Source organism: Crocodylus porosus, unplaced genomic scaffold (genome assembly GCF_001723895.1).
Source record: "Crocodylus porosus isolate Cpor-Errol unplaced genomic scaffold, CroPor_comp1, whole genome shotgun sequence".
NCBI classification, from domain to species: Eukaryota; Metazoa; Chordata; order Crocodylia; family Crocodylidae; genus Crocodylus; species Crocodylus porosus.
In genome coordinates, this window is record NW_017728943.1 from 11,453,285 (window position 1) to 11,474,200 (window position 20,916).

Sequence of the window (20,916 nt, forward strand, 5' to 3'; positions counted from 1 at the left end):
GGCGGATTTCTGGATTCTGTTTTGCAGTTATGTCCCTCATGATCCTGTTACACTTAATATATTAGACAAGATCACAGCCCTGGATGATACTTTCATGTAAAGGAGAATTCCTAAGATAACCCACTGGCCAAGCACAGCTGGAACTCATGCTGATGCTTTTCCTCATCTCTCAGCAGAAGGGAACTTAACACAGCAGAGTAAAGGCCAACATACCTGGGGTTGAATAGATCTGGGATGGAGGAGACTCTCTGCCCCATGCTTAGTAGCACTGACTCTGGCACCAGCTAGAAATGGAAGGGAGACAGACTCAGTGGGATTATTTGCAGCCACTGCTTGCCAGAGCAACCTGGACCAGATCTGCCTAAAGCCTTGCAACTGTATGCCGCTTCAAGCTCAAATAGCACAGTGCTGTGGCAGGCTGAGAGGCTACTACTGCCCCCTGCATCAGACTTGGGCTTGGGGGTTGCATCCTTCTTACTTCTGTGTGAAGTGCAAGCCCAGCACTGCCCTAGTGCAGCCCACAAGGGCGGCTGAACAGCCAAGGAAAAGTCATGTATAATCTCTTGCCAGATCTCCAGGGAAGGCCTCTATCATAGAAACCTTAAGGTAACGGGGTGCTGCATACCTGGGGGTAAGCCAGACAGGAGATCCAGGTTTCATGCTGTAGGTGCCAGGTATCTGGGACAGGCAGACAGGAGGGGCAGCATGACTGGTCCAGGACCCTCTCTGGCACTGGTGGGAGACAGAGCTGCTTGAACACGCCCAAGTCCTGCAAGAAGAGCAGCACAGCAGACTAGTCAGAGGTGACCTGAAAAGGAAAGAATCAGCAGGGCATTGACAGACTACTTGCATACAGCCTTCTTGTCAATATAGAGCTGGAGCAGAGCAATCCAGAGGCTGAGAAGAGGTAACAGTAAGAGACTGAAACCCAGACTATGCTTAGTCAAGGCTGGAAGCCCTTGCCAGTCAGGATCAGGGCTGGATCAGGGCTGGAGCATGACAAAGAAAAGCACCATGCTCTGGTGCTCTGTCATCCAAAAAAACAGATGTGTTACTCATTACTAACATAACAGTGAGTGTAGCAGGGTCTCTACTTCCCTCTCCCCTAGCAGAGAAGACATTAATGCATTTCTCATACCTCTCATGGGTGTGGGTAAAGACTTTCAACTGCAGGGAAAGTCCCTGGAGAGTCAGAGTGGTAGGCAGTTCAGCTAGTGATAGAAAGATTGGATGGGGTGAAGAACAAGTTCTAGAGAAGCAGTGCTACACTGTGGCTGGGGGCTCTGGAAGGTCAGCGCCGCCACCCCCCCCTTACCGTGCAGTGGGGCACAACAATCTGGTACAGCCCATTGGGGTGCAGGACTGGAAACCATCGGCTTGATTTCCCCATGAAGAGCAGCAGCACCTGGCATGGGATGAGGGGACAAGTTGGTGAGGGAGGGTGGTCGGAAAGGTAAAGTGCACTATGGTGACAGTGGACAGGAGCATAGGAAAGCACCAGCCCATCAAGGTGGGGAGGGGTTGGAAGAGAGAAGGTAGAGTGCCCTGCACACAAAGTGCTGGGCTAGGAAGGGCCTTTAAGGAGTGTGATCTGGAGAAAGGCAGGTGGAGAAGGAAGGCAATATGGAGCTCCACCAGCAGGTTGGAGGGAGTCAAAAACACTTGTGAACTTCCTGGTCAAGCCAGGCCCGCTCCCTCCACTTGGGGACTGGGCTCCCCACAACCCTCTCATGCAGGACTAGGGTCACACCCTTGTTAGGAGGGCCACCCCCAAGCCTCCCCTTCCCCACCCCACTCCCTGCCTTACTCTCTGCTGTGTCTCACTGCCCTCCATGTGGTCAGTGGTCTGCTCCAGCTCTGGCAAGCTCCTGATTTCTCTGGGATTTGCCCATAGCCGAGGTTTGCCCATCCACATCGCAGTGGCCTGGAAGCTAGGCTGCAGCTCCTGTTTCTCTTCATGTCCTTCCCCTGATGGCATGTAGTTGCGGGGCATGAGCCCCTCTTTCTGGGTGACCAGGAAAAGACGAGACACGCAGCTGGCTCTGCTAGTGCTGCCTGGGTCTCTTGCACAATATTCTTTGCTGCTGGTTCCTGCCTCAGTCCCCTCCAATTTTGGCACCTTTGCATCTGGCGAGTCTAGCTCAACTTTTGGGTTACCATGATTCTTCCTCCCCAGACAGGGACTGCCCCTGCTTGCAGGTCGCTCCCCAGTTAATGGTTTTGGATGGCTGAGAATCTGCGCATCTTCAAAGTAGAACTGCACGTATAGACTGCAACAAAAGCGGGGGCATCATCTCTTGATACCTGGAGTGATAGTAATCCAAACAGGGCAGCTTTCTGGGACGGGGACTTTTAGCTGGAGGCCCAGACAAGCAACAGATGCTAAGGAAGGTAGCAGGAGGGTATGAGTAGAGACAGCTGGAACTTGCTGGCCATGGCAAACTACACAGAGTGGAGATGGTGGGTTTGTCTCCAATACAGAGGAAACCTTACCCACCCCATCAGCAGCACAAGAGAACTGCCCAGGCACAAGTTTAGCAGCTTTGTAAAAATTAGATAGCTGTTGCCCTGCAGAGGGATTCACCACCCAAGAGCAGAATGCACAGCCCCAACACCATTTCTGCTCTGCTTCTGACAGGGATGGGAGGAAAGCAGCAGGAGCCTCTCTACACAGCAGCCACTGGTGACATGAATGCCATATGGTCAAGAACTCTGTGCAGGTGTATATGCTTGTGCACATGCATGCACACACACACAGGGAAGGGATAGGGTTGGTCTCATATAAGGAAACTTGGGGGAATGAGAGAGGCTGATACCACAGGAGGAAAGAGGAAAATCCAGGATGTTAAACAGCATCTAGGGAATTTTCCATCATGTTATAAGGAAAATGCCTGAGCTTGCAGGGTAGAGGTGGACATGCACTTCAATTATGCTTGGGCTGAAGGGGTGAAGAGGGCCCAGACTGGTTGTACAGGAAGTTGTGTGAGTTGATGGGTTCTGGGACTGCCTCCACACTGGGCTCTACCTAGGGAGATGCTTCCCTCCATGCAGTTTTGGGCTGCTCAAACTCACAGACCCCCATGCACACAGCCCCAGGAACATGACCTTTTGGCCCAGGCCCAAGCTAGGGGACTTGTAACTCCTTTGCTCCCCTGTCCAAAGGCTAAAGCCTTCTGCTCTAGGAAAACTTGCCTTGTTTTCTTCTCCCTCACATGCTCTAAATTCAGCAGCTGCTCCCAGGAGGGAAAATCACTTTGAACGAACATCTCCACAACAAGCTGGTAGGTTTCCACCTGCAGAAGCGACCCTGCAAATAACAGAGAAGGAGGGTAAAAAAGCAAACTCAGTGTCCCTGCTCCCAAATCCACTGGACAAAGCAGTGACAAAGTTCAAAACCCCTTGTGGCTGCTGGCAAAGCAGCAAGATTCCAGGATCCCCAAATGGGGCTAAGTGGGCCATACCTATGAGCGCTGTGTCTGCGAAGGGGCTGCCATCCCTGCGACATATCACACAGGGGAGCACACTACTATGGTCTTGCAGCTGAAGGGAGCTGCTCTTGGAGGAGACTCTCAGCACCCCTAGCAACACCTGCAAGGGAAAGGAAGTTGTGAAGACCATCAGACAGTCCCCAGCTAGGAAGGATGCTGATCAAAATGTCCCTGACAGACCATTTATAAACCTCATGAAAGAAGCCTTCCAATACCCGGAAGGCTACCATAAAGAAGAAGAGGGAGAACAACCATTCTCCCTCACTGCAGACGTGACAATACAAAGCTGGGAAGTTGTGGACTCTCCCACATTGGAGGTTTTCAGGGAAGAAAATGGATAAACTGTAGCCAGGTATGACTTAGGAATAGCAATGCCTGCAGTGTTCTGTGAAGAGCAACAGTTGAAAAGCCCAGGAGATCCCTCTTCCTCCCCACAACACACCTCAGAGATTTCCTAGAGTACTGCTTGGAGACCATGAGAAATGCTCTGCAGCACAAAGCAGATGTAAATAAAAGAGGACCAAGTTCAGTAGTGGAAAAAGGAAGCAGAACCCCATAACACTGAAAGAAGACTAAAGCAGCTTGAATATATGTTTAGGGAGAGGTGGGGGGAAACAAGATGAGAGAAAAGAGGGCTCTGACTCTCCAGGCAGGATGTGTAATTTGTGGAGTTGCATTTCTGGTCCTAAGGGTGTAATAGAGTGGAAGATATTTGGTTGTCCCAGGCTTTTGGACTTTGCTGGTTGCCATATGAGTACAGGAAGTAATTTTGTCCCCTCCCTTTGTTACAGACATCAGGAAGCACTGGGTGTTGGCTGCAATCTAGGCTGGACATTTTGAGTTGAGTGCACGGATGCTCCTGCTGGGAACTGGTTCCTGGCTAGATCTTTCTCCTCCACTCAAGAGTCAGACTGATTGCCACTTTAGGGATCAGTAAGTAACTACTCCACAGTCAGACTGGTACAGATTGCAAGGGATTTTTGTTCCTCTAGCAGTAGGCATGGTCCTCTTCCTTGGATCTCCTAAACATATTTTAAACAACCTCCTTCTTGTCCTTGCATTGATAAAATGTCAACAGTGTCCTCACCTCCTTGCTTTACTTGTGGCAAGTTGAAGAGATTTTGATTTTATCTTTTGTTTCAGGCATTGTGCCTGGCAGTTGTGTGTGAGAGAGCTTGTTCTCAAAGTATTTAAGAACAAGTTAAGGTAAACACTTGCCTAAAATGGATTAGGCAGCGTTGATCCTGCCTTGTGCAAGGGGTTGGATTAGATGACCTTCTGAGGTCCCTTTCAGCCCTACTGTTCTGATTCTACCTCCTAAGATTCTCTACATCACAGGTAAGAAAAGCAGGGTTCTCTCCTGCTGGTGGTACCCATAGGTCAGAGGAGTGAAGAGGAGCCCACACGCATCCCAGACAGGCCTCATGGGGTGAGAGAAGGGGAGATCTTGTAGACCACAGAGTAGAAAGAATTTGGGACTCACCATTCGGGGCTGGAAGCTCTCTGCAGAGAATGTATTGTAGGACCAGGCTAGTCTGCAATTCAGCTCCTGGGTGTTCATGTGCTGGGCATCAAGGGGCGACAGCAATTGGGATGGGCAAAAGGTTTCCAAGCTCTTCTGCTCAGCCATAGAGCACAGCAGAGAGAGAGCTGGAGCCTGGCATGGAGGCTCCAGGGGCTGATACTAAGGGATACAAAAAGCAAGAAAGATCCGAGTCTCCTCCCTTCATATATATATCTAGATATATCTATCTATAGCATCTATATATAGACAGGAGCACAAGTAGTGGGGCTCACCTGATGCAGGGGACACTCATGAATTTCTCCTAGGATCTCACTATATATATTTCTGGCCTGGTTCTCGGAAGGCACCACAGCATCCAGGAGGGGAACAAGAAACTTCTCAGCTATTCCTGGGCTTTGGTGCTTGGAAAACAGCAACAGCTGCCGGCGCCCAAAGAAAGAGCTAAATCTAACAGGAGGAAAGTCAGGAGAGAGACTGAAAGCAAAAACACTGTTTAAAACAAGACTGCACAAGAAATGAACAAAAATGAAGTCTGTAACTAGCATCACCACAGAGACATGCATGTTTTGTATATTACATGGGGCCAGATGAAGACTGCTTTCTAAGAATTGCTGCTGGCAGGTTTCTGTTTAGGGTGTTTTAGGTAACTGTTTACATCTGTGTTTTTAATGTGTGGGCTAACAGCTGAGGATGTCTGGGCATAAAGTATTCAAGTAACCTTAAGTATTCCAGAACAAAACAATGCTGTGTTACATTGCTCAGGAGTAAGTCCTAGAAACAAACCTAAAACCCCATCAGGAGGGGACAACAGAGCAACTGGGGAGGGAGAACTTCATTAGGAACCACTTGAGACATCAGCAAATAAGTGGAAGTGTGTGGGAAGGGGGCAGGGATTTGTCCAGGAGAGACATGAGCAGCCCATACAGCCACATTTCTCAATGAAGGTGGTGAAAAGCTATCCTTACCTCTGCTCCAACATCTCTATTAGGCTCACCACCCACAGGTAGAGCGGCAGGCTGAGGTTATAGCGGAAGAGCAGCTCTAAGTAGAGATTTCCTGAGGAGGCTACAGGCTGGTGGAAGGTGCTGAGCCTTGAAAAATCCTTGAGGAGTACAGTACTGTGCAAGCAGGCACCAAGCACAATGGAATGGAACGAGCTCAGGGGCTTCTGCAGAAGGTGGATATCTCGAAGCTGAAAGATCACAGAATCATAGAAAATTATGGTTGGAAGGACCTCAGGAGGTCATCTAGTTCAACGCCCTGCTCAAAGCAGAACCATCCCCAACTAGTTAATTCCAACCAGGGCTTTGAAAAGCCAGGCCTTAAAAACCTCCAAAGATACTATACAGTACTTAACAGAGAGGTGGCAGCCATGCTACTCCCCTCCCAAATGCTCACTCATCATATACAAAGCCTTTCATTTCCCCACAGCATTTACCATCAACTCCAGGAGCCCACCATGGACCTGGCACCAGGTAGACAGGAATGAGAGGATCAGATAGCTGTGTATGTTATACTGCCCAGGAGTCAACCCTAGAGGCAAACCCTGGGCAGCCAGCCAATCTCACAAGTCAGACCCTGGTTTTACTTGCTTCAGTGCCACCTACAAGTCAACGAAAAGATTTGACACCCCTCTTCCTTTACACCAAGCCTACTCCATACATCGCTAATGCACAGGCCCTGGGTCTCAGCCATTCGTTTTTTCCCCACAAACTCCATGTCCCTGCCCCATCATCTCACCTCCACACGTGCTCCTGGTCGGAGACCACGGGCAAAGTACAAGGCCTGTTGGTAAGCAAGGCACAGGCAGACCTTATTATCTAGCTCATAGAGGCCAGCCTGAGCATTTAGTACTTGGGTGATGGTTCCCTGGAACAAGAATAAGGAGGAAAGCAGTGAGTTTACAAAAAGCCCGACAGTACAGAGGGGGCTGGACTCCTGGGGAAATAAGAGCCCACAGTGCAAAGGGAGTTCATGGGCCCCTCTTGAAGGATGGGGTCCCCAAGAGCAAGAAAGGGTGATGATGGGGGACAACTCCCTACCACATATGACAGGATCTTGGATTCTTTGGTCAATACTGGCCTCTTGTCCTCATATCTCAGCTCCAGGAGGCTGCTGAGGTGCACAGAGGCCTGGGGACACACTGGCTGAATTGGGCCTTCCTGCCAGCCACCATCCAGTGGCTGTTCCTTTACTTGTTCTGCATGGTAGGGCCGGAGGCATGAGGAGAAGCTGGTGACAAATACTTTATGCCCAGACATCTTCAGGCCAGACATGCTCAGTGCTGTCAGCACATAGCCATGGCCCAGCTTCAGCACATGATGCCAGGCAAGCTGGGCAGGTTTCTAGAACAAAAAAACACAGGCAATATGAGCACACCTGGCATGAGAAAAGAACATGTCCTATACCCAGCATATTCCCTAGAACCCAGCCCACCACCCTCTCTGTTCTCAGGGCTCTGTGACACTCCAGCACAAACTCACAAAAGTATTCTGGAGCACTGCACCTGAATAGCATCCTGCTTTTTTTCAGAATGGTAGTCTTGCTTGTGCATTGCTTGACCAAGATGGGAACAAGCGGACAACTCCTATGGCATGGGCTGACTACCATCAGTACAAAGATTCATGTGGCAAGGTGTGAGCCGAGCCCCAAGGACTTACCTGCACCAGCACAGGGACACAAGCAGCTGAGGTAAAGCACTTCAGGAAGAGGAAGAAGAATGTCTTGTGGTGGATACAGAGGAGGGAGCTGAGTCTGGCTAGCTCACCCGCCACGTTCAGCTTTGTTCTCTTCCGACATGGAACCCTGGGGAAGTTGGGGTAGAGGGAGAGGAAGACAAGAGAAGGAAGCAGAACTTAGAACTACGCCAAAAATAAAACCAAAGCACGTGCATAGCAAAGCATATACTGGTCATGGAAAGAAAGGGTAAGCCATGGTAGTGAGAGCCCTTCCCTTTCCTACAGGAAGGGGATGAGATTTTTCCAAAAAGGAGATTAGGCTACTTTAAATTAACTGGAGTCATTTGTTGCATACTCTAAATGGCTCTAAAAGCTTGGCTCCAACACCTTGGAGTAGCAGATCTCAGATGAATGACCCCAAATGCACCCAAACAATGATGGGGCTACAGCAAGCTGATTTTTCTTAAATAACTTCCCATTGAGGCAACTACAGAAACAAAACTCCAACACAAGAGGAACGCATATAAACTGCACAAGGTCTATGTTGTACAATGGAAATGACATACAGCAACAAATTAATGGATTCTGGGAACAACATCATGATTTATATGCATATAAAAATTATATTCAATAATATTAACCAATATTCCAAGACTCTGGCTACAGACTCTGGCTTTCTGACTGCTGACTTTTGTCTTCTGCAAGGGTCAGAAGTGGAATCCATATTTTTAAATAGCTATTCTTCTCTGATCTTTTTTCTAATGATCCAAGCTGATGGAACAGTTTCTTCATCATCAGAATGTCCCATATTTTAGCACATCACATTTTCAATGGGTGTGTGGAGAGGGAGGAGGTTGTGATTCCTTTTGCGGTTGAGTGATACATAATTTAGCAGGTAATAACAGAAGGGATATCAGCTTTTCATCCCACACAAAGTAAACTCCCTTTACTGGGGTATTCAGTAAACAAACCATCAAATCCAAAGGGATGGCATCACTTACCACAATAATTATTATTTTGGTCACTCCCTCCATAGAATATTGGGCTGCAGGACACAGACACCGCATATGGAAAAAGGAGGCTTTTCCTCCACAACCTCTCCAGCATGATGTATTACCATTGAAAAAATACAATCTTGGAAATATTTATATTTTACACAAGTTTTCTTTGTGTAAAACACATGTTCTATTGATAATCCTATTCCCATATTTCTCTACATCACCCCAACTCAAGTCTCCTTGCCAAACTTTCATTGACTTGAGTTCCTATCCATCCTTTCCTCTATTAAAATTACACACATTTTGGACATTATTGTTTTCTTGAACCTACAGATTTGAATCTACATATATGAATTGCTCTAAGGGGGTAATTGGTCTAATGACTGCTTTGCTAAATTTATCTATCATCCCTAATGTGAAGATACTGGAAAAAAGGGACTCTTACTCCGTTAGGTTTATCAAAGATTTCTTGACATATTCTCCACGAAAAAAAGCTGGACTTTTGGGTAATATCTACCTGGACCCATACAGAGTTGTATGCTTGATATATGTTCTAGAAAGGAATTCTTTATTCACCTCTTTTAACAAAGGCAATTAATGGGGAGAGGTGACAGGAAAGCAACTTTTCATATTTATCTAAGGATCTCAAAGCAGCCTGGGTAAAAGGTGTAGTCCTTTAAGTCTTTTTGGCTTGAATTTGTCTCAGCAACCTTCTTCTGTTATAAATGAGACATCAATTCTAGGTCCCACAAGAGAACACCAGGATCAGCTCTTTAGCCAGAAGTAGAACTAGACATTACAGAACCAGGCAATACAATATCGTAAGAGTTCCGAGCTTAGAATTAGAAACAGATCAAAAGGTACCAAATGTGGCTTAGAGACAAGCATTGCACAGGATGGGAGATCAGTCAAAAAAAAAAATTATAGCAAGATGGGGAAGACCTGATGTTTCTTCTCACTCATTTCCTTTTTCGGGGATTTTATTTTAACCCCCACTGAAATTAAATGCAATGAGTCTCCTTAGAGACTTCTTAACAAGAGAACTACATGATTATTATGATTTTTACTACAAACAATATTAAGATACAATCACCTGGGATATTAGAACGTGATTTTAAGCAGAAACAGAGGCAGCTGTTCTATGTAAAATACACTGTATTTATAGATACCAACTGCAAGCCGGTAACAACCTCTGTGTTTAGATTGCAGAACACTTTCTATTAAAAGACAGTTTTTTTGCAACCTTCTTTCTGGGAAGTTCTCACGTCTCTCATTTATTACATAGCAACAAGAGGAAATGGAGATATCTGGCAATGAGAAGACTAAGAAAAACCAGCGGGGGGCTAGCAGAGTTAGGAAGATTACTGTACTGATCCTATGGTATAAGTGGCTCTTTGAGACATTTCAGTCAGTCATTGTGTATGTCTTTGTTGGTGTGTATGTGCCTTGTACATGTAAAATTCAAGTCCTATGAATCAGCCATGCCTATGTGACCACGCAGGTGCTTGCGCCTCTGTATGCTGCCAAAGGTGGGTGTGATGGAATGCATTAATACAACCTCTTTTGGTTTCAGATCATTCAAAGCCCATGCTGCTTAGCACTCTGAAAAGCAGGGATGGAGCACGGGTGATAGGATCCTCCACGTTAAAAAAAATCACATTACAACAGTTACCCTAATATTTCTTTTTATAGTATGTGTACATATGGTTCCCATCCTACTTAACTAGAAAGAAGTATTTACGCCAGATGAGGATGAAGTTTCAGCTACATTAGCCAAATGACCACTGGAGGATTACTCTCCTGAACTTGGCATCAGATCTAGCTGTAATGTCAACAATAATGTTTAACTGTGGCTAGGGAATAGTTCTACGTGGCTGTGTTGCAGGTGTTTGACACTGGTATGAAACTGTTAGCGGCTGCGGCTGCTCTGGTGGAATATGCTTTGATGGTAAGTGAAAGAGAACTGTTATCTAGCAAATAACAATAGGTGAAGATATGTTGTCACGCACTTAGAAATTCTCCGAGATAAGATGGCAATGAAGTATCAACTTTAAAAAGGTTAAAAGCTAGAGGAAGAATGGCAAGAAAACAACTAAGTTTCTATATTCCTCTGTTCCCCATCTGTGAAGTGGGTGAGGAACTACTCTACTACTCCTTTTCTTCTACTTTTGGTCTATCTTGTCTATTTAAAGCACAACGGCAAAAATGACCTCTAATATGGTTGGCTTCTAAACTAAAAAAAACCAACAGCCCCTTGTTTCATTAGGCACGTTGCAGACTTCCAGAAAGAACTAATGGCGGAGCCTATAAGGAACATGTCACATGGACAAAAGGAGCTAGACACTTGGATGGTTGGCCATTAGCAGAGAGCTGAAATAAACCAAACCAAGCAAAACCTTGAAACTTTATGTAGTATCACTCATGAGCTTTTTTTGCATCCAAGTTAAGGTTGGGAGTCAGGGGGAGGAAGCTTTGTCCATACACCACTCATGAACTAGATCCAAAGGAAGAATCAATAGGTGCAGTGCAATACATAACAGCACTATAAAGCAAGGGTGATGGTGAATCTGTATTTCAATCAAGGACAACCAATATAAGCTGATAGTAAATGTCAACTTCATTAGTTTTGATGTATAGTAAGACTCTTTTTGTATGCACGTCTCCTATTCAAGTGACAAAGATGATTGTGGTAAGATAACTTTTTATAAGAACATGAGAGAACATACTATGAGTACATAGTACAGTTTATAAACCTTTTAAATAGCCTAAATATGAAGCACATATCAGCCCTTCGCAAACCTTTTAATTTCATTATTTAAGTCAATATGTGGTTAAAACAGCTGAAGTGCCCTGCTATGGGTGCTTTTAGCCTGTTATGGCTAAAACTCTCATCCACAGCAGAGAAATTCTGACAGTAGTGAAAACCGTTAAGATTTACACAGACTACAAGTAAAGAAAGATTAAAAAACAGGATTCTCATACATCCTCCAGCTTTCTCTAATTTGGAAAAAAAAAAAAAGGGTATGTCCTAATGAATGCCTGATCTTTTAAATTCCAACTACCACTGTTCATACCAATGTTTAAACTAATTCGTAAAGCTTATTCTAATTGTGATTATTTGCTGGTGAAACCCCCCCCCAAAATTACAGTAATTAATCTATTTATGCATGTGAAAGAGATAACATTTGACAAGTATGCAGCACTGTCTAGGATGCATTCTGGTATTATATATTTAAACCAAATTTATATTTACTAAATTTATTGCATAGTTTTCAAATTTATAAATGATAAAGACTATATGGTTAGGCAACACTGATATACTCCGATTCTGACAGCTATGTTTAATGAGACTTAATCAGCAATCTGGTAAGACTCTGAACTGTAGTATTTGCTTGCTTAATATTATAATCTAAAATTACCTGGGCTAAAGGTATTACTTTGATTTGCAGTTTCATAAGATCCACAGGTTTGCATTACCTTTGTTAATATAAACTCTGTCACTTAAATACATAAACATTATTTTTAATTATCTTTACAACTGTTTTGCTGTTTCCTAAATTTTATTTTGGATAATAAAATCTCTTTGTAAAAATGAGTGTGTAACTCAGCCAAACAAAGTGGTTTCCAACAAACACCTGCAAAACATCAGATGGATTATAGTTCAACTAAAAGGATTTAATACAGTTATTTCTGTAATTTCATACACTCCTTTGTTCCCCGTCAGAATGGATGTGACCCAACTAGTTCCCTCCCTAAAGGGTTCTCACTTTGAGGTTAGGCAGACCCGTGACCAATGTTCCTTCTAAGAAGTAGCGGTCTGTGAGTGTGCTACTTCAGTGAGGCGTGGGACACTTCCCAAAGGTAAACTCCTTACCTGGGGCAAGCAGCGGGCGCTGGGGCCTGCAGCCTGGCGCAGGCTCCGCTGGCTCTGGGACGTTGCTCCGCTCCCCAGCTTTGCCTCAGGGAGCAAGGAGGCACGTAGCGTCAGGGCTGGGGAGCGAAGCACTTTCCCAGAGCCGGCGGAGCAGTTCCCAGGAGCCGGCAGAGCCTCACTTGGGGCAGACAATGGCTCCTTCCCAAGGTAAGGCAAGGCAGGGATAGAGGCTGGGGCTGGGGCTGAGGCAGGCTCCACCGGCTCCGGGAAACTGCTTCATGGGCTCCACTGGCTCCGGGCAAGTGCTTCGCTCCCCAGCCCTGACGCCACATGTCTTCTCCCTCCCCAAGGTGAAGTGGGGTAACAGAGCAGTTCCCTGGAGCCAGCGGAGCCCACGCCAGGCTCCTGACCCTGCCTCTGCCTCGCCCTGGAGAGGAGCTTACCTTCTGTAAGTGTCCCACACTGCAGCCCAGCTCCTACCCCGGTGGGTGCATGGCCTAAAAAAGTTTGTGCGCGGCCAGACTTTTACCTGTGCTTGGCTGCGCACCTTAGAGGGAACTTTGCCTATGACAAGCAACAATGACAGCAGCCACACATTCTACTGACTATCTTGAATATTACCTGGTGATGAGCAGCTGCATAGCTGGCGCTGGGTAGATAACAGCGATTGCGTTAACTATCCTCTCTGGTACAGGATTCACTGGTACCGGGTCTGCCAGGATCTCCACATACCCTCCTGTGCGATGGCTCTTCTGTGGCACATATGCCCAACTGGGGAAGAGAAACAGCAACTCCAACCACTCCAGCTCAAAATGTAGGAGCTAAACCAAAAGAGAAGAGGGGCTAAATTTTGAGAAACAGTGATAATATAACTTCTTTGCTAAGTTATCTATGGCATTAACATAACCTTTCCTTGGTATATCATAAACTTGCATTACTCATTTTAGAGCTGGGATTAATACCTAGCCATGCTTTACTACTCCCCAAAAGGTAGTAACTAACATATACAAAAAGAGAGAGACAGAAAAGCCTCTTCACTCCAGAAGCGAACCTGAAGTACACATAGCCTTACAAACCCACCTGCAATTTACTCAGTGCTGAGAACAGCATTCCCTGAGCCCAGATACTCTTCCAAGAGAACAGTGGGGATTTATTGACAGTTTCCTTCCTAACCTTTAATCGCACATGGTTTTTCCACTCTGCATTTCTAACCTTTCCAGCTTTCTCACCTTCACTGCTACTTGTAAAACTCATCCTAACATAGTGTCCTCTGCATATGTAACAGCCTTGGCCTCCCACTACCTATTTCTTCAAAACAGTGGTGGCCAAACCACATACCCATGCAGTATGCAGCTCCTAAGCACTTTGAAGGCACTTCTTGAAGAAAGAGCAGTGGGAGCAGTGCATAGATCACTGACTCTGGAGTACAAATCGTATAGTCAGCAGTTCTCAAATGTGAGAAGATTTTGACTTGTGGCTAAAAGAGCTTAAGTGTTTGGTCACCCCTGACCTAAAACACTAGAGGCAGCAACACAAGAGCCACATGCCTGTCACAAGTGTCACTCTCCAGTTCCTACATTTTCCTATACCCTTTTTGTTTAGGATCCTCCAAGCAGGTTTTAACACAGCAGCACCCAACCCATGAGATGGCATATCACATGTATTACTGATAGCCCAATTATCCCCCAGGTTACTATTGTTTTTGCTTTGAACCTGGAACTCAAGCAGCACTGTTTATTGCTACTGGCTCCATTAGCCTCCCAGGGCTTTCAGAGCCCCCATTTTCTGGGGTTTGCCCCATTAATTAATAACTGAAATTAGACTTCAACAGGAATCACCAACATCAATCTTCACACCTTCCCTCTTTTCTCTAGTAATTCTCCAGCCCTGTAAGTGCAGGAGTTAGCTCACAAGCAATTAATGATTCAACCCATTTCCCCTGGATTTGGGCTTATTACCTTCTTCTTCTAAGGTAGATATCTGGGGCCATATTATATTCCACCTGTTAGGCATCTAACACCCTAAGTGCAATTCTATTTCACTTTGGTCGAGTCCCTGAAAATCCATGCATGAATCTACTTGTCTGACTCTCTATCATCTGATCCTTAAGACTGAGTCACAAAAAAGCAGCAAGGAGGACCCACCCACATTTTATATTAGTTTTTCAGGGACTTGATAAGGATAGGATAAGATTGCACTTACATGCCTAACATGTGAAATAGAATCTGGCCCTTGGATATCTTTTGCAAACCATTTAAACTTTGCAATAGTCTGGACTTCCTCTCAGAAATGGTAGTAAGGACATAATCCATCAGGTTATTCTGCTGATGTACCTCACAAAGAACTGCACCGCTGTTGTCTTTCACATATAAGCTGCCATCTACCCGCTTCTCTCCCTCCTCCTGCCTTCCATCAGTTAGATAGCCAATGAGTATTAGGTGAGCCCGTGGCAGAGCATTCTGTTTGGGCAAAAGGCCTTCGCTTTGGCGAACCCATTCCTTAAACTTAGTGGTGCTCCAGGTAAGGTGACTGCAGCATGGTGTACACTGTTGAAGCTGGAGGTCAGAGATGGAGATAAAACTGGAGGAAAAAAGAAAAATTAAAATATGCAGGGATAGTATGGGGAGCTGGATGATTAGATTTCTTTTTTTGCAGTATCTCAGGCTCTGTCCTTGCCAGAGAGTTTAGGCAGAGCCAGTTTACAAACAATTGGAATGGGAGATTCCATAAGAAAACCCAGAGCATTGCAGAAAGTGGCAGGGGTGACTCAGTAAGGGGCCTCATCTATTCCAGTTGGAGTAAACCATTTCCCCATACTGTGCTTGGATGTTCTGAGCTATAAGGAGAAGCTTGGCTGCGCTACTCATGGGCTGAGATCAGAACACAGCTGCCAACCTTAAAGTTAAGTTTATCTTAATTGGCCTGACTTGAGGGATGTGCAGCTGAGAAATGCCAAATCAAAGAGATCTCAGGCTCCTACCTTCAGATGTAAGAATACAACCAAACCTAATATATCCGATCTTAAAGCTAGAGACCAAATAAAGAAAAATGTTGAGAATTACTAAATACTGCCACTGGAAGAACTACAGGCAAGATACTAGAAGTCTGAGACTGATCAAGGTACCACCACATTTACTTAAATCCAAGACAACTATGAATTCAACACAACCCCCCACCCCCCAATAATTAGATTCTATACATGGGAAAATGTATACATTTGTTATAATTTTCCATGTACAGAATCCAACTACTGGAAGGTCATCTTATATTTGTCCCCCCACTTTTACAGTGAGAAAAGCAGCAGCAGCGTAAGGGGTGAGGGGGGAAGGGGAAGGCAAGTGATCTCCTCCCCACCCCTCTTTGTCTCCCTCCCATCCCATCGTGTCTACACCCTTTGATGGTGCCTGCACCCTGCCACCTCTGCCCCTCCCCACACAAGGTAGCTTTGAGCAGACTCAGCCTGGCCATGCTGCAGTAGTGTCCCTTGCTGCATGGCCAGGCCAGGACCAGAGCCAAAGCTACCTTGTGCTCTGTGCCCCCAACCAGAATGGAGCTCAACCTGTGTTGGATGGCAAGTGATGAAGGGAGGGGAAGGGACAGAGCCCTGGAGGGGAATGGGGAAGAGGGTGTGGGGGAACAGAGGTGCAGGACCTGCCTGTTTCCCCTTCTACCTTGTACTCCAATCCAAGATGAGGTGCTTGTCTTGGATTTGAGCAAAAGTGGTAAATATGGTAGAAAAAAAACAAGGTTGTCAGCTCATTCCAATATAGTTGGCTTTTCAATGATCTAAGTAGCCATGATAATTACCTTGCAGATTTAAGTCCAATTTGCCAAGAAAAGAAATCTCCAGTATTACTAACACAAGGTCAGCAATACTGGAAGACCTAGCACAGACAGAGGTCCAGCTGATGAGTTTACTATTTGCTCCCATTAGGGGTAAGTAACAGTTTTGAAAAGGGCTGTGAAGCTGGAGCACTATTTATGTTAGAGTTCTCACTGACGATAACAGAAGTGCAATGAAATATGAACAGAAACTAAGCAATGGGAGATAATTTGGTCAAGAAGAACCTGACATTTACTGAAGAGGAATCTACTGTAAAAATCTGGCAAGTGAATAAAACACTTGAAGTGTTTTGGTTCAGATAAGTAATGCCACTGGGGACTCATCAGGGTTAATATTATTTAACTAGAACAAAAATGTGAAGATCTGCATGCTGTTTCTTAGCATGTGTCACAGGAAGTTTGGCAGGGAAACATATTGTTCATGTTGAAATAGAGATAGGAAAACAATAGCGATAATACCAATTTTCCTCATTCTAGGAATGAAGTACACTGCAGCTTCAAGCCTGTTGTAAGCCTGATGGATTATCTTTGGGAAAACCAAAGAATCAACCAGAAAACAGATTCCAGTGAATCTCAGTTACTGCTAGTCTGGGCAAGGACAGGAAATGCACTAAATTCCTGCCCTTTGCTCAAGGTGGTTCAGAGAAATGTCAACAGCTTATTAACCTCAATCCTTTCTGTTCTTGAAAGCACTACCTACCCACACAACACTGATGTCATCTGACTTCAGGAAACCCATCTTACTTTCCTTGTTGCCAATCTGCTCATGATCTCTGACCACAAACGACAGGCTGTTGGGAAGACACAGCTGACCTATTTATCTGATGTGGAGAAACTGCAATTTGCATTTGACTATGATATAATCAGGATCACTCTGTGCAAGTCGGCTAGTGCCTGTAAGCTTAGAACTAGTGCCTGTGCCTGGGCTACCACTGCTCCAATATCCTGCCATCTACGCAGAGGACTTTAATAGATATCACATTACTTGGGGTAATCAGCAGGGATCCTGGTTTTCTCTGATTTAAAAAATCCCCAATCCACATTTTTCCATGATATTTAAATGAAACACCACTAGATATTTATCTATATATTAGTGGTATTTCATTTAAATCACAGAAAAATGTGGATTTGGGGTTAATTTTTTTAACTGAAAATTGGGAATTGTTTTAAATCAAAGAAAACCAGGATCCCTGGTGATCAGAATAGGCTAGACCTTGCAAATCAGCCTCCGTCTACAAGCTAGTTCTTCTTCACAACCCAAAGAAAGTAGCAAATTCACATTACTGGGAGGAAACAAGGTTTTCTCCTTTAACTTCAGCTGGGTCACTTCTATGAGACAACACTTTAACAGCTATCTCCACAGTCCTTGGAAACGCTGAGTGGGAAACACAGCCCCCTTCTAAGCCAAACTGAGGCTACCCTGTCAATAGTGGGCTCTAGCTTAAGGATACACTGCAACTATCATGAATCAAGTAACTGAAGGGAATATACTGTCCGCACAACATATCAACCATACACGTGATCTGACAAAACAATATTTAATGTTGCCTCCTGCTAGAGAGCCTGAAAGTAGCCCAAAGAGCGTGCAACGAAGATGCAACCTCAGAAATGAAGTAAAAAATAAAACAGGAAGAGTTAGAAACTCCACAGGTAGCTGCATGAAGAACAAAACCCACTGAACAGAGATAAGTCTCAACAAACAGTGTCACCAGATACCTTGCCAATGCCAATAATTCAGACGTGGATAAAAAATTTTAGGAGTCTATCAGGAAAGTGTAAGCAATGTCACCTCTTGACTAAGATTAAAGTTTCCAGCAATTCTTTAGGGAAGAAGCCAATATGTACCAAAATCACTGAAACCAGGTGAAGTCTACAGCTTTGACAACCTAATATCATACCTCCTTTTACCTCCTTCCTTGCAAAGAAAGCAGCACGGGTTGTCCATATTCATGTCCCATATAGTACAGGTGACCTTGATATATATCACACAGTGAAAAGCTAAGTTGACAGTTATACTACTGCCAAGAAAAGACCATCCTTTAGTAGCCACCTATTGCCCAACATTACTCCTGGGCTGTAGCAGAAAACCCCTGGACTGAATAATCTTACACACGTGGCAGAAAAACTTCAGGCGAGTTTCCAGCCAAACTGAAGTACTTTTGGCCAAGTAACAGCAGATTCTATGTAGTCTGAAAATAGATTTTAACAGAAGAAGAAAACTGGGCTGTCTTTGATCTCACATACAGCAGCCTATGATACTGCCAGACACACAGGTGTCCTGTACAAGATGTCAGCAATATTTCTGGATGGATTATCATGGCAGCTGAGCTGATGCTCTGAGGTTAGGTATTTACACATGGTTTTGGCCACAAAACTTATCCTGGAGATCTTGGAGAAACAGACTCTTGCAAGGTTTGGTGCTAGAACCAATAACCACCAAACTCCAAGTGATTCATCTCAGGTGACATGATCTATGGTGTCAAGAGACTGCAAATGATACCACCAAGCTGCAGGGAGTAATAGATACACTAGAGGGTAGGGCTAGGATTCAGAGACACCTCAACAAATTGGAGGACTGAACCAAAAAAAAATCTCACGAGGTTCAATAAGGACAAGTGCAAATTGCTGCACTTTGGATGGAACAATGGCATGCAGGGTGAATTTGTTTTAAATAATGATTGAAATCACTGGGCAGGAAACCTTGATTTAATCACTGTTTTCTGTAAAAAGTGCATTCTTTTTGTTTGATATCTTTAGTCATTTTAACTTCTTGAAATGTACTTTTAGAGAAAGATAAGGGCTTGACTGTGTAGCCAAATTTGCAGAGAGACAAGAAGGCTGATGGGTAGGTAATCAGGTCTGTTCTCTCTCACCTCCACACACAGCTGTTAACAAGGGTGTTATCGCTAAAGACAACGTGCCTGAAGAAGGGTATTTATTCCTGAAAGCTTGCAAAGAACTTTTTTTTCCAAAGATATCACATCTACCCAAAGACCCTTGTCTGCCTATGATCTCTGGAGACAGAAATCCACTGTTTGAGAACTGAAACTAAGCATCACAGAGATGCTTAATGGGATCTTCTAGACTGAGCGCTAAGACCACTGGGTAGAGCGGTTTTCTTTACTCTTTACTAATCTATAGAGGAGCCTCTGGGAATCCCATAAGATTATGCCCCTAATATAGTCCATGGCCTATTGTGACCTATTCATAAAACTTCTAAAAATGTTACAATATTTTGTCTCAAATAGTATATAATTAGAAGTTACAATCCCTATTCCATGATGATATCTTTGAGGTTAAACATATCTTAAATTACAACCATCTTTATATGGTGTATTTTTTTAAAAAGCATCTTAAAATCAAAAATACAACGAAATAAAAAAAAAATCTGATTTAAATTTTAAAAATCTGATTTTTTTTTTTAAATCACTGATTTTTATCCACTCTGATCCCATGCATCAGTACAGGCTGGGGAATGACTGGCTAAGCAGCAGCTCGGCAGAAAAGCACCTGGGCATTACAGTGGACAAGAAGCTGACTATAAGCCAATAATGTGCCATTGTTGTAAGTCTAATGGCATACTGGGCTGCGTTGGTAGAAGCATTGCCAGCAGATGGAATTAAATAATTCTTCCTCTCTATTCAGCACTGGTGAGGCAACATCTGAAATACTGTGTCTAGCGTTGGGTCCCCTAGTACAGAAAGGATGTGGAAAGAGTCCAGTGGAGGGCAACAAAAATGGTTAGGGTGCTGGGGTACATGACTCAGGAGGGGAGGGTAAGGGTGCTGCACTTAATTATTCTGAAGAAGAGAAGACAGAGGGGGGATTTAATACCAGTCTTTACCTGCAGGGTGGTTCTAAGGAAGAGGAAGTTGGATTGTTCTCAGTGGTGGCCCATGACAAAACAAGCAATGGTCTCAGATTGCAGCAAGCACAGTTTAGGTTAGGTGCAAGGAAAGACTCGCTCACAAGGAAGGTAGTAAAAAACACTGGAACAGGTTACCCAGAGCAGTTGTGGAATCTCCATCCTTGGAGGTTTTTAAGACTTGGGTAGACAAAACTTTGGCTGGGATGATCTAGTTGCAGATGATCCTGCTTTGAGCAGGGGTTTAGGACTAGATGACCGCCTGAGTAGGGGTGTACCAATAGAGATTTTTTGGGCCAATACCAATGGCCAATTTTTAATGAGCCATATCAACCAATACCAATCCAACTGCCAATATACAGCCTGGCAATGTGGAGAGTAGCATCTGGCTGGTAAGTCTGTTATGGGGGAGAGGGGGAGGGGAAAGGAAAGGGACATGGAAGGGGCAGATCAAGGCCCTCAGTGAGGGAGGGAGTGGGGCTGGAGCAGGGGCATGTGCCTCAACCTTTCCCTCACAACAGACTTACCAGCCAGATGCTGCTCTCCACCCTGCAGGGCTGTACTCCTGGCTGCCTGCGTGCTGCACTATGGCTGTGTGCATGCACAAGGCATTTATCAGCGACATTATTGGCCACATCGGCCACA

General features: G+C 44.8%; 1 protein-coding gene across 3 annotated transcripts in view; it reads right to left on the reverse strand.

Annotated features, from left to right (window-relative positions):
• CTC1 (CST telomere replication complex component 1) overlaps positions 1-14,984 on the reverse strand; it is a 19,706-nt gene extending 4,722 nt beyond the window's left edge. For all 3 annotated transcript variants that reach the window (XM_019548690.1, XM_019548689.1, XM_019548691.1), the window contains exons 1-14: positions 14,897-14,984; positions 13,185-13,334; positions 7,674-7,818; positions 7,056-7,358; positions 6,754-6,882; positions 5,979-6,205; positions 5,286-5,460; positions 4,972-5,172; positions 3,462-3,588; positions 3,193-3,307; positions 1,808-2,270; positions 1,316-1,405; positions 626-769; positions 214-284 (exon numbers count right to left, since the gene is read on the reverse strand). In XM_019548690.1, the coding sequence (XP_019404235.1) occupies positions 214-284; positions 626-769; positions 1,316-1,405; positions 1,808-2,270; positions 3,193-3,307; positions 3,462-3,588; positions 4,972-5,172; positions 5,286-5,460; positions 5,979-6,205; positions 6,754-6,882; positions 7,056-7,358; positions 7,674-7,818; positions 13,185-13,204 (2,210 nt within the window). In that variant the 5' untranslated portion in view covers positions 13,205-13,334; positions 14,897-14,984. The remainder of the gene's footprint in view (positions 1-213; positions 285-625; positions 770-1,315; positions 1,406-1,807; positions 2,271-3,192; positions 3,308-3,461; positions 3,589-4,971; positions 5,173-5,285; positions 5,461-5,978; positions 6,206-6,753; positions 6,883-7,055; positions 7,359-7,673; positions 7,819-13,184; positions 13,335-14,896) is intronic.
• Between the last annotated feature and the right edge of the window lie 5,932 nt (positions 14,985-20,916).